At 44.0% G+C, this 23720-nt stretch overlaps 1 protein-coding gene across 1 annotated transcript in view; it reads left to right on the top strand.

Annotated features, from left to right (window-relative positions):
• Positions 1-23720, top strand: part of SCAP (SREBF chaperone) — a 54239-nt gene that overhangs the window by 5424 nt on the left and 25095 nt on the right. The window contains exons 2-8 of the mRNA XM_035130081.2: positions 14965-15194; positions 16376-16505; positions 16877-17034; positions 18372-18592; positions 21718-21823; positions 22309-22481; positions 23431-23557. Of these exons, the coding sequence (XP_034985972.2) occupies positions 15073-15194; positions 16376-16505; positions 16877-17034; positions 18372-18592; positions 21718-21823; positions 22309-22481; positions 23431-23557 (1037 nt within the window). The 5' untranslated portion in view covers positions 14965-15072. The remainder of the gene's footprint in view (positions 1-14964; positions 15195-16375; positions 16506-16876; positions 17035-18371; positions 18593-21717; positions 21824-22308; positions 22482-23430; positions 23558-23720) is intronic.

Genomic DNA, 23720 nt, shown 5'->3' with positions numbered 1-23720 from the left:
TTTTAAAACGTGGCTGATTTTATATGTGTATTATTGACTAATATTTCTTGTGCACTGCCATATGTGTGGGTGGGTGGGTTTGTTTGTACATTTTTTGAGGTGGTGGGCATTTCTTTAGCCAGGGTGGTCCTGGTGATGTAGGGTACTTATTTATTTATTTTTTAAAAATTGTATACCACTTGATTGCAGAAGAATCCTCAAAGCGGTTTACAAGAAAAAAATCATGAGTAAAATTTTACAACCATAATTTAAAACGTACAGAAAATTAAAACCACAATAGAATAAGCTATAACAGTTTAAAACTCATTCAAACTTTCTAATCTGAGAAGGGTTGTCTAAATAAGAATGTTCATCAGGCACCGAAAAGAATACAGGGAAGGAATGTATGCATAGCTAAGCATTTGAGCTGTTTATTGGATACATTGTTAACTTCATTCAGAGTTCATTACATAAGGTTGATAATTTTACTAGATGCTGGGTTTCTCTCAACACCTTACATAGTGAGTCTTTTACTATTGTTGTTATAGATTCATATACTGTATACCCTGCCTTTTTCCCTGACGAGACTCAAGATAAAAAAGAAGCGCTTAAAAAAACAATGTTTCTCCTCTGAGGATTTGTGAGTGAAATCCTATGATGAAGTCATTGGGTTGGGTCCAGAGACCAGTGAGTAGAAAGGAAAAAATGCTAATCCAGGACTTGAAAAGTAAGATATTTAGAAGTTTGAGAGCTCTTCCATATGCATAGAGTTTGCATCAGATTTTGAGCAAGCACAAGGTCTTTGCATTCGGTCTCATTCTTGCCACAATTCTGTAGCTTTTCCCTGAACGGAGGACGTCTTCTGCATGTGGAGCGACTTCTTTAGGTTTGAAGCGCCTATTCATCTGTCCCAGGAAACAAGTCTTGATGTACAAACTCTTTAACATTTCAGAAATGACTGAAATTACCTAAGCTAAATTAGTGACAAATGCTGTTCAGGTGTATTGGGATCTCTGGAATGCAGCAAAAGTAGTTTGTGAAGTGATGCAGAGATGTTTTTAGTCAATTATTTATATACTTTATTGGTTAAACCTGCGTTTCTCCTATTCACTCCATGCTGCTCAAGAATCAGACGGCAGTTTGTTTCAAATGGTGTGGCTCTTCATAAGAGGAATTTTGTAAACAACAAAAGTGAATTTGATGGGAATACAAACTATTCTCTTGATTTGTCTTCTTGTTAAAGAGAACTTGTATTATACACAAAATTTCCCTGAAGAAGGACCAGTTGACTCAGAACACATTTGGATTTATTTCTTGATGAATGAAATTTCTCTACATCTCTTTACAAAACATTTCCTTCCATTTATGCTCCTTTTGGGACCTTCCCTCTTGATGGGGGTCTGTATTTCTGCTCACCATCTTTGTCACGTCAAGGGTGGAGACAGGATCCCTAATCTTCTCTGTCTTGGAGCTGGGATGGTGGGTGTTTTGTTCACTCGTGTGACTGTTTCGTGACTCATGGACAGGCAAGTCACAACATAGCTGTAAGAAGTAACTTGCAGGTAAACTCAAAAAAATCTTGCATGAATTTGTATCCCTGTTTAACTAAAATATTGAATTGTCGATAAAATGGCATCTCCATCTGCCTTGCTGCCGAGCTCTGTTTGATGAAGCCAAAGCTATAGGAAACACATTCACAACTGATGCCATCTCTGACGATTAGCCTGTTGTGTCGCTTTCTTAGATTTCTGCCTCTAACAAAAGCACAGCTAAAAGGCAGCAAGATTAATTTATGTGTCGTTCCATGCAGTATTCACAATAGGACAATAGGAAGCGCTGTGGTTGACTCAGAGCATTCATGTGGTGCATCTTGAGCTTTGAGGGATGGATGCAAGTGGTCTTCCCCCCCCCCCAAAGAATCAGAGATGGAAGGGATCCTGTATCTGATCACTCACCTGCTTTTCTTTTTCCCCTGCCACCTGATCACTTCCCTTATTTTCTTTTTCTTCCCCACTTTATCTCCACATCATTTCTGCCCTCCCCGATCCCTGACCTTAGTACTAATCTTTTCTCCATCTCATAAACATCCTCTCTGTCTCTTGCTTCAACTTGCCTTCGCTTGGCCCAGCCCTTGAGTTCCTGTTCTTCGCTCACTCTCAGGTCCTTGCTTGTCATATCTGGAACTTAACTCTCGTTTCATATTTTGCACAGTACTAATTTGCACAGATTCCAAAAACTTCAATATTTTAATACCCCTGTTGTATGTAGGTCCTTAGTTCTGGGCATTCTCTCAACAAAAGGCCAGTTCTTGCACCATTTAATTTTAATTGGAATCAAATACTATAAGGGTAACACTTAAAACCCTTTTTCTTTATATTTACACAAAGTGAACTGGTTCTATTTGCAGCTAGCATCCATGCATTGTTATTAATGAACTTATGAAATGGAAATAAAACACCACATTGTTCTGCAGTTTCTGTTCTAGCATCTTCCCTCCCCCCAAAAGTCTCATACATTATGTTATCTTCTTGTGGAATAATATCTGCTATAATTGCAATGCCATTCCACTGAGGCTTCTCGAAACAAGCATTTGGATGAGGTTACTGGCCTAGTGATTTGTAACCATAATGTTCCTTCCTGATGCTTTCTCACTATGATAGAGAGGTCTTTGGTAGTAATAGCAGTAGCCTTTCCAGTTGCGGCAACTGAAAATTTTAAATGCTCAGTTCAGTCAGCAGCCAAACTATGATTCAGGAAGCTTAACCGTGGTTGATGTGAATCTGAATTGACACACCATGGTTTGCAGTTCGCCAGCAAATGGAAACTGGAAAGTACATTGTGCTGTTCACTGTTAAACTGTGTTCTAAGACATCCTCTTGGTTTGTGCAGAGTAACTAGTCCTTGTCTTTTGCGGGGTGCAGATGAGCGCCAAGAAAAAGACAAGGAATAGTTACTCTGCACAAACCAAGAGGATTTAAATGTTAAAATGTTAATAGGGAAAGGAATCCTTGATGTAGCTTAAAACGATTGCTTTAAGACACCTACCATTCTGCATTTTGCAGTTCATACAGGTATCAACCATCAGTTCATGAAAGAATGAGAGATATTTTTAAACAAGTCAAAATTATAGACACTGTCATTTTACAGTTTCCTAATTTGGAGTGTGGTAGTGCTTTGGGAATATTTGCAATTGTTGTTCAGCAAACACCTTTGTCAAATGTTTTGTGAAACTTAATGCTAGAGAAACTATGACTTGTGAGAACTGCTCTGCAAGATCAGTTTTGGTGCTGAATGGTAGTTCTGACTCACAAATATCTTTGTGATAAGGAATTTGCCTGCTAACCAGCAACCCTTCCCTTTCATTCCATGTGTTCAATTATTATTGAAATAATAGAAATTTAATGAGAACACATTATGATCCATGGATTTCTCTTAAGTCTTTTAACTCTTAGGAAACTATTTCCACCTACTATGGAATTGTAGTACTGATTGGAGAAAATGCTTAATTCCAAATTTTGTTGTTGCAATACCCCAATTCTTTTGGGAAGGAGCCTTTCTCTTCCATTAGAGAGATGATTCTGAAACCTGTTTCTTCTCTCCACCACACATTTTATCTTCTAGAACTGAAGTTGTAATTTGAGGTGTTAGTTACATCATCTTTGTAGGTGAACTCCCTAGCTACTTCTGCTGCTGCTATATGAATAAACAGAGAGGTTCATGAGTAGTTCAGTTCTTGAGAACTTCACATGTGCCTTGTTCATTTTGTTTACTGTTATGGCCAAGGTTGTATTGCTAGTGATTCACTGCTGTTTTTTCAAAGCCCGAATCAGCTCCATCACAGCTTTGTGCAGTGGGGGTTTGGTATTAAATCTTACTTGGTTAATGATGGAAGAATGCAAGGTAGCTCTGAACCTGCAAGCAAAACCTGCATTAAAAAGGATAGTGCAGATGAGCTTCAGTGTTACTGCTTCTTTTCTCCCAATCAGCAATAACAGGTTAGAACAGGCATCCCCAGACTTCGGCCCTCCAGATGTTTTGGACTACAATTCCCATTTTCCCCGACCACTGGTCCTGTTAGCTAGGGATCATAGGAGTTGTAGGCCAAAACATCTGGAGGGCCGCAGTTTGGGGATGCCTGGGTTAGAATTTACTTTCCAGTGTGTGTTCCTGCTTTATTACAAGGGAGCAAGTGACAGCTGCACTATCTTTTTCTTTCAGTGGACCTTGCTTCATTTCATAGAACCATAGAGTTGGATGGGACCCCCCAAGTCATCTAGTCCAACCCCCTGCAATGCAGGAATCTCAACTAAAGCATTCAACCTCTGCTTAAAAACCTCCTATGAAGAAGAGTTTGTTGCTGAGAACTATGGATTTTTTTATTTAGTTCAGTACTGTATTTCCTTCCTCTCCTGTCCTCAGTATTCTAATCTAAGGGTGTCACTAGATAGAACAGAACACATACTACAGAGAACAAGCCACAGTGCTGAGAGGTCTTGAAGTTCAAATTCTTGAACTGGTCAGCCAGGATTTGCAAAGATTGTTGAACTTCCAGTGACAAGTGCTTCAGTTATGACCATAGGAAGGGCTCTGTTCTCACTTTGCTTTTGTGTGTACCTATATATTGCAAGGGCACAGATCTTCCCATGAGAACGAAAAAGGAGAACAGTAGTGTATTGGTATTACTGAGTTCACTCTGTTACCATGCTCACAAAGTGGGGTCTTTGTTCAGCTCACAGTTTTGGTTTTCAAAACCGAACTTTTTCTCTAGGAAACTGACTTGCGCAGCAATTTTCAAATGGAGCTAACCTAAAGCTGAGAACTCAAGAAAATGCCCCGGTGTTTGCTGAAGGAATTAGGGCAGCTAAGGCTCACTAGTTCTTAAGTCATCTTTTTATTGTTAGTATGGAGACATCTTTTGGGTTAGAAGTGGGGTGGTTGTGACAGGTGATGCTTCACAGATTTACTGTAGTGTGGTAATCCATAGGGGTAAGTGGGCATTAGTGAGCTTTAGGTGGTGACTATTTCAGTGTTATGGAGATTAACTGCTCCAAGTTAATCCCTAGGGACAGGAGTGAGAATGAGGTGATGATGGCTCGGCTAAGTAAGGTGAGAAGTGTTTGTGCAGCAGGTTTTGATTCTGATGATCAGAGAGCCTGTGAGTACCAAATGCATGCCTGGAGTATGTAGGGAATTGCTGGTGTCTGCTTAAATGATGTAGTGAAAATCCTGTTTCAAAGTACAACTCTTTTGCCTTTCTATGCTATGATGATCTTTTGGGTATGGTTGTTTAAAGAGCAGGGTTATCTGTGACAACTCTCCTGCAAGAAAAGTTACAAAGTTTATGGCCATTTAGTTTTGGGAAAAGCGGAATAAGGGAGGACTTAAGAGGTGCATAGGGGATGCGGGTGGCGCTGTGGTCTAAACCACTGAGCCTAGGGCTTGCTGATCAGAAGGTCGGCGGTTTGAATCATAAATAGAATCATAGAGTTGGAAGAGACCACGAGGGCCATCCAGTCCAACCCCCTGCCAAGCAGGAAACACCATCAAAGCATTCTTGACATATGCCTGTCAAGCCTCTGCTTAAAGACCTCCAAAGAAAGAGACTCCACCACACTCCTTGGTAGCAAATTCCACTGCCGAACAGCTCTTACTGTCAGGAACTTCTTCCTAATGTTTATGTGGAATCTTCTTTCTTGTAGTTTGAATCCATTGCTCCGTGTTCGCTTCTCTGGAGCAGCAGAAAACAATCTTTCTCCCTCCTCCATATGACATCCTTTCATATATTTGAACATGGCTATCATATCACCCCTTAACCTTCTCTTCTCCAGGCTAAACATACCCAGCTCCCTAAGCCGTTCCTCATAAGGCATCGTTTCCAGGCCTTTGACCAATTTGGTTGCCCTCTTCTGGACACGTTCCAGTTTATAGATATCGCTCTGGCGGGAAGGTAAACAGCGTTTCCATGCGCTGATCTGGTTCGCCAGAAGCGGCTTAGTCTTGCTGGCCACATGATCCGGGAGCTGTCTGCAGACAAACACCTGCTCCCTTGGCCTATAAAGCGAGATAAGTGCCGCAACCCCAGAGTCGTCTGCGACTGGACCTAATGGTCAGGGGTACCTTTACCTTTAAGAGGTGCATAAAATTATATAGTGTTGAGACATGAAAGAAGAAGGAGGGTCAGGACAGACAAAAAAGTATTTCTTCGTACAGTGCATAGGAATTTGTTACCCCAAGATGGTGATTGCCCCTGACATGTATGGTTTGAAAGGGATTTAGACAAATTCAGAGTGAGAGGGTAAGGTTATCAGGAATTATATGCTACCCTCTTTACCCTTTGCCTAGTACCTGTGTTTATAGAAATAAGTGTTTTATCTTCTGTGAAATTTCACATGATATTGACAAACATTAGGGGGTCTCTCTTCCTGCCTGTTATATGATGCAGACATTGTGAAATTGTATTGCCAGAGAGAGTAGCCTGGAGTCTCATTTCTCCCTTCCTTGTTTTTCTCCTTTAACTCTCCTCAGATCGCTTTTGATAACTTCAAGCCAAATACTTCTCCATTCTCGTATTTCACTTAACTTGATTGCAATTTAAAGGAATAAACCAGCTGCTTTCTTGCTTTGCCCTTTTCCCAAGTGGGTGAAGCAAATTAGCAAATTACACCTTTGCAGCTTCATTGCTACAATTTTGTTTTCAAACATTGAGATGAAATATTCAGATAAGCACAAGCAAAGTACTGAACTCATCTAGAGCTACTCTCTCTAGCAACATAACAAAAAGCTAAAGTTCTTTGGAGGGAGGGTGGGATCTAAATTTAAGAAAATTCAGGAACGCTATGGATTGCCTTCAGCAATTTTTGTTGACAGGGTAGGCTTCTCAGTATTGAAATTTATTGAATGAACTGTTGATACAAATGAATGAGTTAAACCAAGCCTTGTGAGGAACAGTTAAGGGTATTGAGTATGGTTACCCTGGAGAGGAGAATGCTTGTTTCTGCTATTCCGGACGGTAGGACCTGAACCAGTGGATTCAGATTACAAGAAAGGAGACGCCAACTTAACGTTAGGAAGGACCAGGTCTTTTTTTTAAGATGGAGCACGGTGGAGCGCAGTGCTGGCACCTTTTTCTGGAGCCCCCAAACAATAACCGGCACTGAGCCCTGGCATGAACCAAATCCTGAACCTTCTCCTCCTTCTCCCTAACACTCCTGTCCAACTCTGACACAGACGTGCCATTGCTCCACCCTGTGAGCGGAGACCACCGTGAGTGATGCCAAGGCCTACCCTCCGCAGGGCGTCACAGACCCTTCCTCCTCCTCGCTCTGGCTACTCTAGCAGGAAGAAGCAAGGAACCCCATGGCATGAGGCAAGCAAGCAGGGAGAGAGAGGATGTGGTGGGTGGAAGCCAGGTCTTGGCATAAGGGTATCACCGCAAAGAGGAGGAAGAGGAAGAATGACAGGGTGGCTGGGGGGGGGGCTCTCCATTGCCCAGGCACCCAGGGTTGGCGGGGGCAGCCCAGCCACCAGCCTATGGATGGGAGACGTGAGTGAGGGAAGGGTGAATGGGCTGCGGCAGAAGAATTGCCAAGTGAGATCATGTGGAGTTGATATTTGAACTTGGGTATCCTCTTTATCCATCTCCCTTATTAGACCATATTTGTTTACCTGAGCATGGTAGCAAGGTAAATAAGTGCACATTTTGAACTAGTCTGCCAAGAGTTCAGTAGCCTGCGTTTCCACATTAGCCATGATGAAGAAGCCTCTTCTCTGCAGTCAGCAAGGAAGCACAGGCAAGTACGGTAAAAAATGATTACTTTCTGTCAAGCTGACTTGTGGAGGAAGGGCAGAGTGATTCATCCCCACTCTGCTAGCTCCATGCAAGTTGTGGTGGAAGAGACTTTCTTCCTTTAACTAGCACAGAAGCGAAGTGAGCTTGTAGAGGACAGTTGGAATGATCTTTCGCTTCCCCTTCAGCTCACTGCCCTGTATGGAATTCCTGGTCACCTATGGCCACCAGGTGAGTTGTTGAATTCAAGGCTAAGGTAACTTACTTCATGTGGAATCACCAGTACTTTGCTTTTAAGGGTTATTATGGGACAGCAGGCAGGTGGCTAGCAAGCCAGCAAGAAAGTTAAATGTGAATGGGCAACAAAATGGAAAATGAGGTTTAGTGTAAATAAGGGGTTAGTCAGCCAAAATGCCAAACCATGGTTTAGTGTTGCAAGCTTCTGGCTAGTGCACACCCTTCTTCAACTTTCTTACTCTTCACAAGTAGAAACCATAAAGTTGGCTCCTACAAGCCAAAGTTTTTCAGATTACCCCTAACCATGTGGAAATTTGGTGCCAGACCACAAGCATGACAACTTCAACTGTAGTTAGGATTGGTTGGGGATATTCTACTTTCACCTGCCATTTCCCCATTGCTACACTAATAGAGCGGTTCATATCCTAACTATATAGTGCTTTAATTAAAAAACAACCACACCCCTCCTCAGTTCCCTTGAGGCATCCAAAGGCCAAATTTAATAAACTTCCAAAGGGCAGGAGCCAAGGGTGCAGCCAATGAGAACAACTTTTTTTATTACTTTGCTTTGTTTGTATCTGATGGGCGAAAGCCACTTATCAATTAGCTGCTGTTCACTGGCCATTTAGTTTGCAGGGAGCTATTGGCTGCATTTTAGCTGTGATTTGAAGCTTCCTTACTTGGGAGAAGACCTACTGAGCTGAAAGGGACTTCTTATTCATCGTACCAAAATATAAACTTAGTTGGTCTTTAAGGTGCTACTGAAGGAATTTTTTTATTTTTCTTCATCGTGCGTAAGAGTGGCCATTGTTTTGCATCCTGGCTTGGGTGGTGTTCTGCCCCTTTATTCTAAGGGTGGAGTGTGCAGAAGGCAGATCTCTTGAATATAACTCTGCATGACTTTCGCTAGATACAAAAAGGTTCTCAAATGTCCACTCATTTTTCAGTAGGGACAATTAAAAGGCTCCCATCTTCCCAAATCATTCTGCTGAAATGAAGAAAGCATGGGGGAAAACATGGTGAAAGTGCTGTGAGCTCAGTTCTGGGATTGAAAACAAATTCCTGGGCTGAGGATGTGCTCAGAAGCATCCTGTGAATTGTTTAACTTTGGTTGGTGGACCTTGGGATTCCAGTGACAAGTAGATCTCACAAGCCTGAATTTCACCCAACTATATTCTCAGGCCTCTTGTATTATATGGCCTGTTCTCTTCTCCCAGGCTTTTAATCCCATCTGTCTTCACAGTTAGTCTGTATTTTTCACAGAAAATGTAAAACATTTGCTTAGGAATTTCAGGTTTGCTTGGTGGTATTGGAGTAACGTTACGAGACACTCACTGGTCTCCATAGCTTGTTGGTTGGCATCTTGTCTTGGGAGACAATGGAGGAGTGTGCCTTTGGGGTTGAAGTCAAATCGTCAAAGATATACAGTACCTGCTGCGGCTGTAGAGACTGCTATGGGAGAGACATGTTTAGTTGCAGGTGGGGCAGAGGAAGGTGTCAGGATGTGCTGACGCAAGTGTACCATGGCATTTCTGCGCTCCTCTCAGTGGTCATTCCTCCTCTGGTCACTGCTATGGATACATGACCTGACTGATTATCTCCAGGCACTGTGGTTGTCTGAAAGGGATTTCTACATGGCACAGTTGATGTTGCCAGCTTTCATGTCACATTTGATGACCCCTTTGTAACACAGAGTTGGTCTGCCAATGGACCTGGTGCCTGAAGACAGCTCCTGATAGAACACGTCTTCGAGGATCCTGCCATTTCCCATTCTGTGGACATTAGCAAGCCAGCATAGATGTCACTAAGACAGGAATGCGAACATGCTGGAAATGTGGGCTTAGGAGTCTTATTTGAGACTCTGTCCTGCCATGTGAAACCTCAAATTTGTCTAACACAGCGCATGTGGAAGGCATTGCTCCTGGCGGGTATAAGATGCCCATAAAGCAGTGAGCTCAACACACAAGCATGTTAGACCTTCATCTTGGTATTGATTGTTATCATATCATCACATTTACCCATACCCTTTTAGCGAGCCAAGCTCTTGCCATAGCTGCCTTGCTAATACATTTGTCCAGCTCAATGGAGAGGTTGCCAAGTAGACAAAATTTTCTACCACCTCAAGGGTGTTGCCATTAGTGCTGATGTGTAGAGTGCTGGCAGCATCCTGACCCAGGATGTTGATCTTTGCCAAGGCCAAATTCCATACAAGCTTAGGGAAAACAGTTGATGAGACTCTAAAGCATCCTCGGATTGTGCTGTCAAGGCTGGGGCATCTGTAAACAACATTATTCTGATCCCTTATGAGCAGTGTTCAAAACTCCCATCATTCTAGGCGCATTTTGCGACAGGGAATTTCATTAACGCAAGCTCTGGGTGCAGTACTGCACCTAAGATTTCAGATTAAAACTGCAGAGTGGAAAGAAAGAAGGGCCTTTTTCTGCCTCCCCACTTCTAGCTACCCTCTGAAGACTGGAGAAGAGACCCTCTTAAGAATATTAGGGGGGTGGGCAGGGGCCCTCCAGATATTTTGGACTACAATTCCCATCTTCCCCGACCACTGGTCCTGTTAGTTAGGGATCCTGGGAGTTGTAGGCCAAAACATCTGGAGGGTCGCAGTTTGGGGGTGCCTGGACTAGACCATGTGAAAAATGAACATAATATTTTAGCTGCAGTTCATTCATTTTCAGCTTTATATTCTTGTTATTTAAAAAGTGTGCCTAGACTTTCTGTTGTTGCGCCCATAACCTAGGTTTAAGGTGCCATTTCGCTCCTAGCTTTCCTATCTCAGTTTCTATCTTCTTAGGAGTAGCAATTGCTGTTTGATAGCAGAGGAGGAACGAGTACCGGTAGTACTCTTGATCAGATCTATAATCAAGGCTGTTTCAGCATTAAGCACTAAATCACACTATTGTGTTGTTGCATCATTGGTTGGTGTGGTTTCAGTTCTTCTGTGTAAGCCTTTGATAAGCTGTTAAGACGCTGAGCCTTTTAAGACCCAGGTAAAAGGCTACACATGTAACATCCTTGACAATACCTTGACTAAATGTGGCCTGGTAGAAAAAAATCACCACCTTCATTACCCATGTCCCAAAAACCTCAAATTGACCTCTTGATCCCTGACCTTGTCCAGGTTTATTCTAAAATGCACAAAGCTCCTTTCTGCTGAGTGAGACCATTGACATGCCCAGCCCAGGATCATTCACTCTGAGTGGGAGCATCTCTGTGGATTCCCAGGCAGAGGAATATGTTTTCCAGAATACAGTACTTTAAACTTGAGTTTCTGGGAATCGAGGCCTGGGGCCTTTTACCACTGATGTATGGCTTCCTCACCAGCTGGTCCTCAGAGGTACCCAAGGCTGGTTTGTCCATAAGCTTTTTAAAGGATCTTACCGCTAACCTATTCATCTTATCTTGAAACACAATTGTGTCAAGGAAGGTAACTTGTGTGAAGTGTAACTAATGCTGGAATGTACAGTATTGCACCAAACCATCTTATTTACATTATAAATCGTTTCATCCGACGAACTTAAAACAAAATCTATCATATGGCCAATTTTTAAGAGTCAAACGTAACTCTGCCTTTCTTCATGATTACTATAGAGACAGTAATAATAGGCACAAGTTTTCTTATCCAGAGGATACCCACAAGAAGTGGTAAAATCAGCACAATCTAGAGCACTTTGTAAACCCAGACACAGTCTTTTCGAAAAACAAGACAAGAAAACCAGCCTATTACATGCAGATTTGACTATACTCCACTTGCTTATCCTATAAGTAAAATTATTAAGAAACATTGGCACTTAATTAAAGACTTACCAGGTTGCTCCGTGACCCCAAGAATAGGATTCCGTAGGACAAAGAATCTCAAGGATATGCTTGTACACGCGACAGTATCAGATAGCGGACGTCACATTCCAAGTAATATTCAAGGTCACTTTAAATGTGGCAAATGAGCGGTTTGTGAGTTGACTAGGGAAGTCAAAGAATTTACAGTACCGGGAACACACAATACTATCCTATTGGAATCATTCGGTAATTGCAACTCCTGAGGAGTCGTTTATGCCATTCAATGTGGTTGCAGTTTGTGGTATATAGGGAGTACCATAAGACCAGTAAAAACGAGGATACTAGAACATAAGAACTGTATCTTAAATAACATCATGGAAGCACCACTTACTTCCCATTTCATTGAGAAAAATTACAAAGCCACAGATTTTAAATGGTTTATAATCTATAAACATAAGTATCCGAGATGAATAGCGATATATTAAAAAAGAAGCTGCACCAGAATGAATCATATTGGATACACAGGTTTGGATCCCTAGCCCCTAAAGGTTTAAATCTTCAAGTGGAGTATAGCTCTTTTTTATAATTGATTGATATATATATACCATTCATTTCGAAGGCTTGGTGGTAGATATCTTCAGGATACTTGTAAGACTGATTATATGTTTGGATGTTTGTACCTTTAAAAGCCCATATTGGTGTATGTTAATGTATTGCCCTGTCATGATTGATGGTTTTAGAAAAATTGTATTTAACCTTGTAATTTACTGTTGGACTTAGCTTTGCCAACCAGGAACTGTTGAGGTTTGTGAGCGTTTCAGCCTTGTTAAGTTTTAGTGTGTGAACATGTTGGTGAGTAACTTTTAGACATTATTATGCTTATTGATTCAAAAAGGGATATGTAAATGCTTACAGAGTGCATTGTAATTATTACGGTACTTAAGATGAATTCTGTCCTTTGAAGAAACTGTACCAGTGAAACGGGGATAACACAAGCTAGCCGCCCGTTGTAGGACAGACGAGGACGCCTGAGAGACTTTAGCACCTTATTACATTGACTTTTTGCACATTGAACGTTGCACTTTTTGAGCCTTATCCGCCTCTTCAGAGACATTTGCATATGTGTTATGTATTCCATCCCCTCCGGTTGCATATACAGTATATATGATTTAGTGCTTTCACGGTTTTTGTTATTTCTATACATCCTGTAATATTACCGTGCTGTCTGTTGTTTGTTGCTAAACTGTTGTCTCTGTCATCTCCCGTCCAGCTCAGCTTGTTAGTGGTTTTACAGATAATCAGCATTTGTTGTGGGAGGAGATTATGTGGATGATGCCATCTGATTACTGGTCTTTGCTACCTGATATCTTAATCCAGTGGTTCCCAACAGGTGGTCCGGGGACCCCCAGGGGTCTGCGAGCTATGCCAGAGGGGTCCGCAAGATGCTATTAGAATAAAAAAATATATTAAATATATTTCGTATGATAACAGATTTTTTGTTTTGGCCGCTTCCTGCATGAGCAGAGTCTAGCGCAAAACTAGAATTAGATAGAGGCAGTAGTTCTGCTGTATGCCGTTAGGTGGCGCTTTACAAACACTACTGTTTTGCAAAGAGGCAGCGCACACATTCTACTAACGCTCACCTCCCCAAGATGCTTTGCGCGCGTCGGCTTCATTTGTGCGCTACTGCGCAGGTACCCTGTCTTCTCCATTCCCCTCCCTCCTCCCTGGCGCGCGCTGCCTCTTTGCAAAACAGTAGTGTTTGTAAACAAAGCGTTGGAGATAAGGCAATGAAAAGGATCCTTCCATTTGCAACCACATATCGGTGTGAGCAAGCATTTTCTTCCATGTGTTTCATGAAAAACAAATATAGGAATTGGCTCGACATGCAGTCGGATTTCAGAGTGAGCGTTTCAAGTTTGGAACCTAATATTTCAGAAATAATGGACTCAAATGACAGATTTAACTCATCTCATTAAGAACTGAAAATTAAAACTAACTGTATACTGATGGAGTACTCTGTTGTAACTGTAAAAAACGTATAAATATAAAAAGACTCAATTTGGCTCTCACTTTTTAATTTTAGGATTAGGAATTAATGGGGGTCCTTGTCACAATAGCGGCTCGATGAGGGGTCCTCGAGAAAATTTTGTTGGGAACCCCTGTCTTAATCAATTATTGGTAGTGAACCACAGAGCAGTGTACTTCAGATGTTGGCACTCAAGGGGTTGAGCCAACCTCTCCTCCTGGAATCCTTGGCATTCTCTTGCCTTTTCCTGTCAAGGCTTTGTCTTTGTCTCCTTTGTCTTTGCTTCTCCTCCTCTTTCTGGTTAGTATTTCTGTTACAATTGGTGGCAAATGCACTGCATTCAAGGCTGAAGACTATGATGATCGCAAGAGTCAGATGGCACAGCTATTTTCCTAGGTTGAGCTTATGGGAAAGTTCAGTGTTTCAACTGAACTGACCTGCTTAGCAATCCAGGGTTAGTTGCTCCATGTTGTCTTTGCTGATGTCAGGTCAACTATTTCCTCCTCCTGGGTTTGTTGGCAGCCCAATAGAACAGGCAGACACAGCTCCTCCAAAGTTGCTGTTGCTGTTAGACCTGCCGCACACACCAAAGGTCCCAGGATCACTTACAGAAATCATGTGTTTTTCCATTTTGGGAATCATAAATCCAGAAGGCCACTGAGGAAAAAATGGAAAATAATTCTGAGAAGGGCTGTAAGAAAGATTTGGAAGAAAAATCAAGGAAAGAAAGGTTGCAAAATCAGAATAAGTTTAGAAAACTTGATAAATCCAGGTATCTTATGTGTGGTTGGAGTCCTGTGTCTGAGCACCACTGTCCATTGTAAGCCAGTGGAGCTTGTACCTAAAATGTAGTACACAGATGTTCAATTCATGTGCCATTTTCTGTGAATGAGAGGGTTTTGCCAAGACATAAAATGTTTTTATGTCGGGCATGAGAGTTCCCTGCAGGAGTGCCCTTTGTCTGCAGTCTTGTGTACACATTTCTTTGAGCACGTGTCTCACTGAACAGAGTGGGCCTTCCTTCTGAGTAAACATGCACAGGATGGCACTGTTAATGTGGGAAAGGAATATCTGTACCCCTTGGCGGCAGTTTGCCTGTTGCACTGACCAGCTGCTGCCTTCTCTTCTCTTCTCTCCCTTCCAGAATTCTGTTTTGCATGTCGTGCCTTTTCTGAAGTGCCACCCATGGTGGAGTCTGATGAAACTGCCCTAATACATTCCGGGATGGCAGTTAGCTGATGGACAGCCGAGAATGACCTTGACTGACAGACTGCGGGAGAAGATATCACGGGCATTCTACAACCACGGGCTTCTGTGTGCTTCCTGCCCAATTCCTATCATCCTTTTCACTGGCATCTGTGTCCTGGCCTGCTGGTAAAGTCTCTCTTTCCACAGTATCCATCCATGTGTGCCTTGTCTTCAAGTGGGCCATGTGGTTGTGCATTTTCATTTCAAAAAGGCTGTGAAAGTATTGAGGAGAGGCCAAAGGGTTCAGGAGGAAACCATTGCATTTCTGCAAAGAACACCCAGACGGGGCAAGTTTAGATACCTTTGACTTAATGCACCAATACTTACTTGTGGTTTGGGTTAGCAGATCTTTTGAGAGGTGCAGAATTGCAGTAGTGGGCTAAAATATCTGACACGAAAGGGCTATTCTTTCATCGCTGTGTAGTAGGCTTGGCTGCTTAGTAAGGCTCCGAAGCTGTGTGGGATGTACTCCTGTTTCCATTAACTTTCAAAGAGGAAGAAATATTTTATTCTGTCCAAACTTTTTCCTGCTCCCTTTGTCTCCTTTAGTCCTGGAGTGCCTTTGCAATGCCGGACTAGGTAGTCATGTGGCTGGCAGTGTTATAGCAACGGTGTCTTGCTGCTATGAAACATTTGGCATGAGCGTAAGAAGGTATTGGTCACTAATAAACAGAATTGTGACCTTGCCATAGGACTTGGCAGCAAGAGAAAACATCATGTTCTCTTTCATATGGAAAACCGCTGCAAGAGAAGAGACACAGAAGAGATGCAGCCAGAATTAATTTTCTTTTAACACAAAGTCTGTTTTCTCAAACTGGTTTGCCTATTAAAATTGCGGCCATAGCTACTTCTGCTTTTGCAGTCTGAAGGAATTATTGAGGGGGAAAATTTGGGGGGTGGGGAGTGTATTCCCAGAGTTCTCAGAGTCTGTATTCTCTGTATTTTAAATCATACAGAGCAATACTGCATTCTATTTATCTTTAGAAAAGGCCTTGGCATTTTTCGCTAGTTCACAGTTGAAGGAAATGTTGGAAGTGCAGAAGTAGCTGAAGGTATGAAGTGGAATCCGTTTGCTTTGAGGCCTCAGCAATGCTCTTGCCCGCAAAAGTTTTTAAAAATGTGCAGGTCTTTTAAAGCACCACAGGGCTGTTTCTTGTGCCTTCTGTGCATGACTTCTCTTCTGGCATTTGTCATGGATGTTCAGTTTCAGGGTGGGAGAAAGGACATAAAGTATTTGCCCATTTTTTTTTTATTTCATCGCTTGGGCTTGCCTAAAAATGTTTCGCTGCCTGTTTTCTGCCTTGCAGCTACCCGCTGCTGAAACTCCCATTGCCCGGCACTGGACCTGTTGAATATACCACCCCTGTGAAGGACTACACGCAGCCTCCAGCCTACCCAACTCACCAGCAAGGAGAGCCGAGTGAGAGGCCTGACTGGGTACTGTTACTATTGCTACTACCACAGTGTGTGCAATGAGCACGCATGAAATGAAGAGGAGGAGCCTGATAGCATTTGGGGTGGCTTAGCTCAGAGAAAACACAGGCAGAGAAAACACAGCCACCGTTTTTATATTTTTATAGGTACTGCCTTTCATTAACTTTCATATTCCTAAGGCCCAGAATAGCTCTGAAGCATGTATTCTTGCATTGAGCTTTGGTTCTACCCTTGTAGCAAAAGAGCTGAAGCACGAAGAGGCTTGGATACAGTTAGCTAAACAAATGGCACATAGAAACTACTATAGGGAAAGGAGCTGGTTGAACTTGGGTCTCCTGTCATCGGTTTGTCTCATCTCATTTTCTCCCTCCCAGTACACAGGTGCTCCTGTAGCCTACATTCAGCAGGTCCTGGTGAAAGCCACTGTCTCTCCATGGCCCAAGACATTCCTGGCTGTTGATGTGTTTCGGTCCCCACTCTCCCGTGTCTTCCAGCTAGTGGAGGAAATCAGAAACCATGCCCTGCAAGACGGGTAGGTGGACCTCAATTATTGGTTTGTTTGTTTGTTATTAAATTTATATGCCACCCTTATCTGAGGATCACAGAGCGGCTTACACAAAAATATATAAAATAATAACAAACAAAATAATCCCTCCCCTCCCCCCATTTAAAAGGCCATAATTAGCCAAAGGTGGGGGAGAAGTATGTTTTTGCCTAGCGCCTAAATATGTGATGAAGGCGCCAAGTGAGCCTCCCGAGGAGAGATTCCCATTAGGAATGAGGATGGGCTAGCTAACTGCTTCCTTCTGCTTTTCTTGACATTTAGCATGTTGTGTACAGCCTATTGACAAGGTTGTATGTGCTTAATATGTGAGGAGCTTCATCATGCTGGTAGAACATATAATATCGGATCCAGAATTGGGCAGCCTGAGACTTGCTGATTTCCTGGCTTTTCAGAAGGATCTCTTGACCTTTGTATTTGTGGAGAGCTTCTCTTGTTCAGAGGAGGGTCAGAAGCTTCACTCCCTTGGCCTTGGCTCCCTTTTCCAAGCTGTTAATCTGATACCAACTGATCCCCCATCTCTTCAAAATACTGTTGTGAGAGCTTGAACTGTAAATTATATAAACTAAATCTAGTCTTCCCAATCTGCTACAGAACCCAAGTTGTTTGCCAGATAAAAATTGTTGCCTGTGGCACCCTTAAATGTTCTTGTCAGAGGTTCTTGCTTATATCTGAGCTGGATGCAATGAGTGTGAGCCACTTTGTATTTCTATAGGAAGAACGCATATTAGCATGATAGCAGGAAAGCAGTTGGGCTGTATCCTAATATGCTCTTGATCACATTGGTCGGTGTGTGCTGGTGCAGGGAGCCACCATTCCTACCTTGTACAAAGTATTTTTATCTTGTGAACTGTCCTGATATCTTCAGGTGAAGGGCAGTAGATAAATGTAAAAGAATAATAATAATAATAATAATAAACATAAACAATAAGTATGAACGTTCTTTGACTCAGAGCTACAAGAGCCTTTATTCTGTTTGCACCTTCTGTTCCTGACCTTGTCTGCGGTATGTGCAGATATTTGAAACCATGTATCTCAGCTTCTGTAAGGTCAGTCCACATATCCTGTATTTGTGCTGGATGCAAAACTTGCATTTAGATTGCTGATTCCTTCCCCTTGTTTTGGGTGGACCTACCTGCTTTTGAAGCTGTTAACTGACCATGAGTCCCTTGGTGGCAGTTTTGCTTGTCTGCAGAGCAGAGTTGCAAGGGATAGGAACAGTGAGAGACAGAAGAGGTGGTGCTTTGACCATTTGCGGCTACTCTTGATCTGCTGCAGCTCTTGGCTTTTCTCTCCCACCCCCTCAGCTCCAGAATCAAAAGTCTGGAAGAAATCTGCCTTCAGGTAACAGATCTCCTGCCCAATTTAAAGAAACTTCGAGGCTTGCTTCCTGAACATGGCTGCCTGCTGCTGTCCCCGGGAAACTTCTGGCAGAATGACCAGGAACTCTTCAGCGCTGACCCGGATGTCATCAGAACGATCCACCAGCATGAACCAAAGACATTACAGACATCGGCTACCCCCAAAGGTATGGGATAATTGCATGAGAGGAGATTAGTAGGGGAATTACTTGTGGAACATCCAATGGCCCTGACTCATGTCTCCCCTGACAACCACCTTAGCAGCACCTCTTGTGGTGGTCCTGTGAAAAGGTGAAGGGTTTTGGGGGGAAATGATGTGTAATAAATTGAAAATGATGTTTAAACTGACAATCCCTAAAAAAGCCAAAGCCTTTTCACTAGGAATAATGTGACAACAGGCAGCTGGAACTTTATATGCACAGAAGTGGAATGAAGGGTCACCAACCAAGGAGGAACGGCTTATAAAACTGATGGACTATGCCAGGGGTGTCAAACTCAAATTCATTGGGGGCCGCATCAGCAGTTTGGTCACCCTCAAAGGGCCGGTTGTATCTGTAGGACTATGTGTCCACTCTTTATTATCATAAATTATTGTCACTGCATTCAATTATTACTGTTTTTTTGTAATAATGTAAGTAATAACTAGCTCTGAAAGCAGAAACATAGTCAGAATAATGGCAAGTAGATATTCAAATGTACAATTATTGTACAATTTATTGAAAAATGATTTTTGGTAACTGCACTGGATGGTGGAGGCTCGCTAGGGTTTCATGCAGGACCTTTGCAGAGCTACTAGTACCTGGAGATGCTGGGGTCCTTCTGCATGCAGGACAGATGTTCTGCCAGTGAGCCACCACCCTTCACCAAAGGGACTGGCTGAGGTTGACTCACTGGAGCTGCTCTCCTGGTTCCAGGGTTTAAGGGCCAGAAGTATAAAGCAGCATCCTATGTTTCTGAGGAGAGGGAGAGGGAGGGGAGGGGAGGGGAGGGGAGGGAGGGAGGAAGAAAAGAGGGAGTGGGAGGGAGAGAGGAAGGAAAGAGGGGAGAGAAAGAAGAGTAGGAAATAAGGAAGGGAATAAAGAAGGAAAGAAAAAGAAAGAGGGAGAGAAGACGGAAAGGGAGAAATAAGGAAGGAAGTAGAGGGAAAGAAAGAATAAGAATGAGGGAGAGGAAGAAAGAAAGGGAAGGGGGGGTCGCCGCCTTGATTCAGCGCCAGAAAAGAGCGCGAAGGGACCCAGGGGCAAAAAGCATTTCCCGTGCAGCGTGAGGCAGCGGGTGTCCGTTTTAGGAGAAGTGCGTAAAGCCTCAGAGTTGCACGTTCGTGAGGCTGAGCCGCGGCAGGAGGAGGAGGAGGTGAGGCAAGAGGAGGAGGAGGAGGAGGAGGAGGAGGGTGCCCGGCAGTGCCGTGCGGAGAGTCCCGAGCCTCTGGGACGCAGCAGTGCTCTGTAGCACTTTGAATCCTCCTCCTCCTCCACGCGGCGCTGCTGGGTGCTTTGTCTGTGCTTCAGCAGCAGCAGCAGCCGTTTCCAGGCGCCGAGCCGTGGCAGGAGGAGGATTCAAAGTGCTACAGAGCACTGCTGTATCGCAGAGGCTCGGGACTCTCCGTGCGGCGCTGCTCCGGCCGCCTTTCAACCCCCACCCCGGCCCCAGCTGTTTGTCGGCGCTTTGTCGGCGCGGCGCTTCAGCAGCAAGGTCCCACTGCTGGGTCCCGCTGGGGCGCTCGGCGGGCCACATGATGAGGTCTGGCGGGCCGGATTTGGCCCCCGGGCCTTGTGTTTGACACCCATGGACTATGCTGAAATGGCGAAATTGCTAAATTAAGAGGACATAATGATGAAACGTTTAAGGAGGAACGGAGATCCTGGATGGGTTACAAGTCTAACTCACCCATACATAAAGTCTTATTTTATTTGTTATTTGATTATATTTACTGTTTTTAATTAGGTTTTGTAATTTTGGATTATGTGGAATGCTTTATCTGAGTGGATGTAGCAACCGAGTAATTTCGTTGTTCCCGCAAGGGGACAATGACAATAAAGATATTGTCACAGATGGGTGTTGGCTACTCCCGAGTAAGCACTCCACACATCCTCTGGATTTTTCAGAGTTTTATTGTGCATGCTATATACAGTGGTGAGATGTCTCAAATCATGTCTGCTCTGCATGGGGCAGAAGCCCACAATGGCGTCTCGTGGGCTCTGACCCCCCTTTTAAGACTGGGCATCCAAACGCCCCTCCTCCTTGCTCTATGGGTCCTCCGTGGTCCCAAACCAGGCTCCTGAGGTGCCGGTCTACCTCCTTTCCAGCCCCTGCTGAAGCTAGCTCCTCCCCTGCTTCCCTGCTACCAGCCTGGAGCTGAGCCACCAGGACTCTGCAGAGCCCTGGACCCGTCTTAACCCTTCCTGTTCCTGATTTAAACTCCCAGACTTGCTGCTGCTCTCCCATCTGATGGAAGTAAGCAGAGTGGGCTGCTCTCTGCAAGCCCTCTCTCTTACAGATATCTTATCTTATCAAAGGCAGGATTCGAAGTATAAACAGTGGATTATTGAAGGAACCAATGATTTGGGGTTTAGGCAATAAAAACATACGTAATATAGGACAACAAATAAAAAGGAGTTAAAAAAAACACATCAGAAGAGATGTGGTAGGCAGTCAAGAAGAAACTATGTTTAAAAAACTGCGTTGAAATATCTTTGGAGAATTAATTAAAAACAACTACATGGACAACAACAACGCCATAGCGAAATGGAATTGGTTTGCCCTCAGCTTTCTTACATAATGGTATCTAGTTTGTCCTTGATCAGGTGTTGGGAGGCTGGCCTGACTATTGGAGAACAGCCATTCTGCCGTGTCAGAGCCAGGAAGAGGGTTTTGACATCAACTCAATAGGAGAGCATTTTTGGATCTGACCAAAAGCTGATCCAGCATCCTGTTCCCCACAGTAGCCAACCAGGTGTCCATGGAAAGCTGATCAGCAGGACGTGAGGGCAGCCCCCCCCCCCCCTGCTGCTGTTATTCCCCAGCACCTGGTATTCAAAGACATGATGCCTCTGAGCCTGGAGGTAGCATGATGCAAATTTTTTAAGTTGTCTGTCATAAGGAACATGCTACAGTTCCTAGCTTGTTTTAATCGCCCTTTTTGGTACCTTTCCCAGCTCTGTTGTGTTGTATCTTCTTGGAGATGTGGCAACCAGAGCAGTGTGTGATAGTCTTCATTAAGCTTGGGGAGCCTCATTTGCTTCCTGGTTGTGTGACTTTGAAATCTCACAATGCACCCCTCTTCTTTCCTCAGACCTGCTGTTCGGAGTCCCAGGGAAGTACAGCGGGGTGAACCTATATAACCGGAAGCGAGTGGTGACCTACACCATCACCCTGGGTCTTCAGCGCTATGATTCCAGGTATTTTGCAATTTCATCCAGAAGATGATGAAACGTCGCCTACAGATTGGGGAAACGCTTCTCCCTTATTCCATGTGTTGTTCATACTCCAGAACTGTATTTCATTTTCTCAAGCCTGCCTTTAGCATGTTTTCCTAATAGGGATTGCTAAATCCATGTCACTTTCTCCCCTGAATGATCGCGTGTCAGAATGTCATGTCAACGTCTCTTTTTTACACTTGATACACTGGCAAAGCCTATATCCAAAACCTTCCTTTGCCTATGCAAATACCGAGGCACAATTGAGAACCAGTGAATTAGAATAGTAGCCATGGTTGTGAAACGCCAAGCCTCTTATGGCCACTACATAGGTTACAGAAATAGGGCAGCTTTGCTGTGTACCCTGTAACTTATGTGAAAGTTGTTTTTTTTCTCTTTAAGACAATGAGCACTGCATGCACGTGCTTTGTAGGAGCTATGAGTTGCCCTTGTGCTTTCCACGGCAGGTTCCTTGCCAGCCTCCGCTCCCGCCTCAAGGCGCTGCACCCCAGCCCCAACTGCACCCTGCGGGAAGAGCACATCACCCACGTCCACTTCAAGGAAGAGATAGGCATTGCTGAACTCATTCCCCTTGTGACCACCTACATCATCCTGTTTGCCTACATCTACTTCTCTACTCGTAAGTGTGAAGGGCAGGTTAGGGCATTGCGAGGAGGAGGGCTCAAGGGACCACGTGTGCTGCCCCCCCCCTCCTGGTTTTTAACGCAGCAGCAGAGAGGGGCAGAGCCTTTAGAGTTGTGTCTCTGAGCAGACTGACTTTGCGGTGGATAAGGGTAATAAATGCAGGACCCTTTAAAGGTAAAGGGTAAAGGGACCCCTGATCATTAGGTCCAGTTGTGACCGACTCTGGGGTTGCGGTGCTCATCTCGCGTTATTGGCCAAGGGAGCTGGTGTACAGCTTCCGGGTCATGTGGCCAGCATGACAAAGCCACTTCTGGTGAACCAGAGCAGCACACGGAAACCCCATTTACCTTCCTGCCTGTAGCAGTACCTATTTACTTGCACTTGGATGTGCTTTCGAACTGCTAGGTTGGCAGGAGCTGGGACCAAGGAACGGGAGCTCACCCCGTCGCGGGGATCCGAATCGCTGACCTTCTGATCGGCAAGCCCTAGGCTCTGTGATTTAACCCACAGCGCCACCCGTGTCCCTTTATTTAATAGCACCCTTTATTTAATAGCCAGGGCAGTACTTGGTTGTGTGTGTGTGTGTGTGTGTGAGAGAGAGAGAGAGAGAGAGAGAGAGAGAGAGAGAGAGAGAGAGAGAGAGAGAGAGAGAGAGAGAGAGAGAGAGACCCTTTCTGGAACCTTAAGAAAAAGAAACACTGTTTTGGGATAGGTGACATCCTTCAAGGTGCTACTTGAACCTCATTTTAGAGTGATGGATTGGGTTGTGCGTTGAGAGAGACATGCAGACCCACTTGTGAATTTGCACATCAACCTGTGCATGGCACCTTTTCTCCCCTTTCCCGTGGTCTGGGAAGCGAATGTGCGTGTCCTGCCTCCACAGCTTTGTTGCTGTGCCTTACTTTCATCCGACGGTTGTGGAGGCTTTGCTTTCTCTCCCTCAGGGAAGATTGACATGGTGAAATCAAAATGGGGCTTGGCTCTGGCTGCGGTTGTGACGGTCCTGAGTTCTCTGCTCATGTCGGTTGGATTGTGCACACTCTTTGGCCTGACACCTACGCTCAATGGAGGGTAAGCATCTAAATTAATCTCACTGGCAGAAGCTGGTTAAGGTGGTTGCAAAAGAGCTGCTGCTCTCTCTTATCTTCTGGATGTTGCCGGTTCCTGCCTACAGCTGCTGTGTTAATGGCCTCCTTTCCAAGCAATGTTTCATGCCTGTATTATCCTTCCGCTG

The sequence above is a fragment of the Zootoca vivipara genome, chromosome 12, assembly GCF_963506605.1.
Source record: "Zootoca vivipara chromosome 12, rZooViv1.1, whole genome shotgun sequence".
Classification (NCBI taxonomy): Eukaryota; Metazoa; Chordata; class Lepidosauria; order Squamata; family Lacertidae; genus Zootoca; species Zootoca vivipara.
Note: the sequence above shows the minus strand (reverse complement) of the source record. Positions and strands in the feature narration are given on the sequence as shown.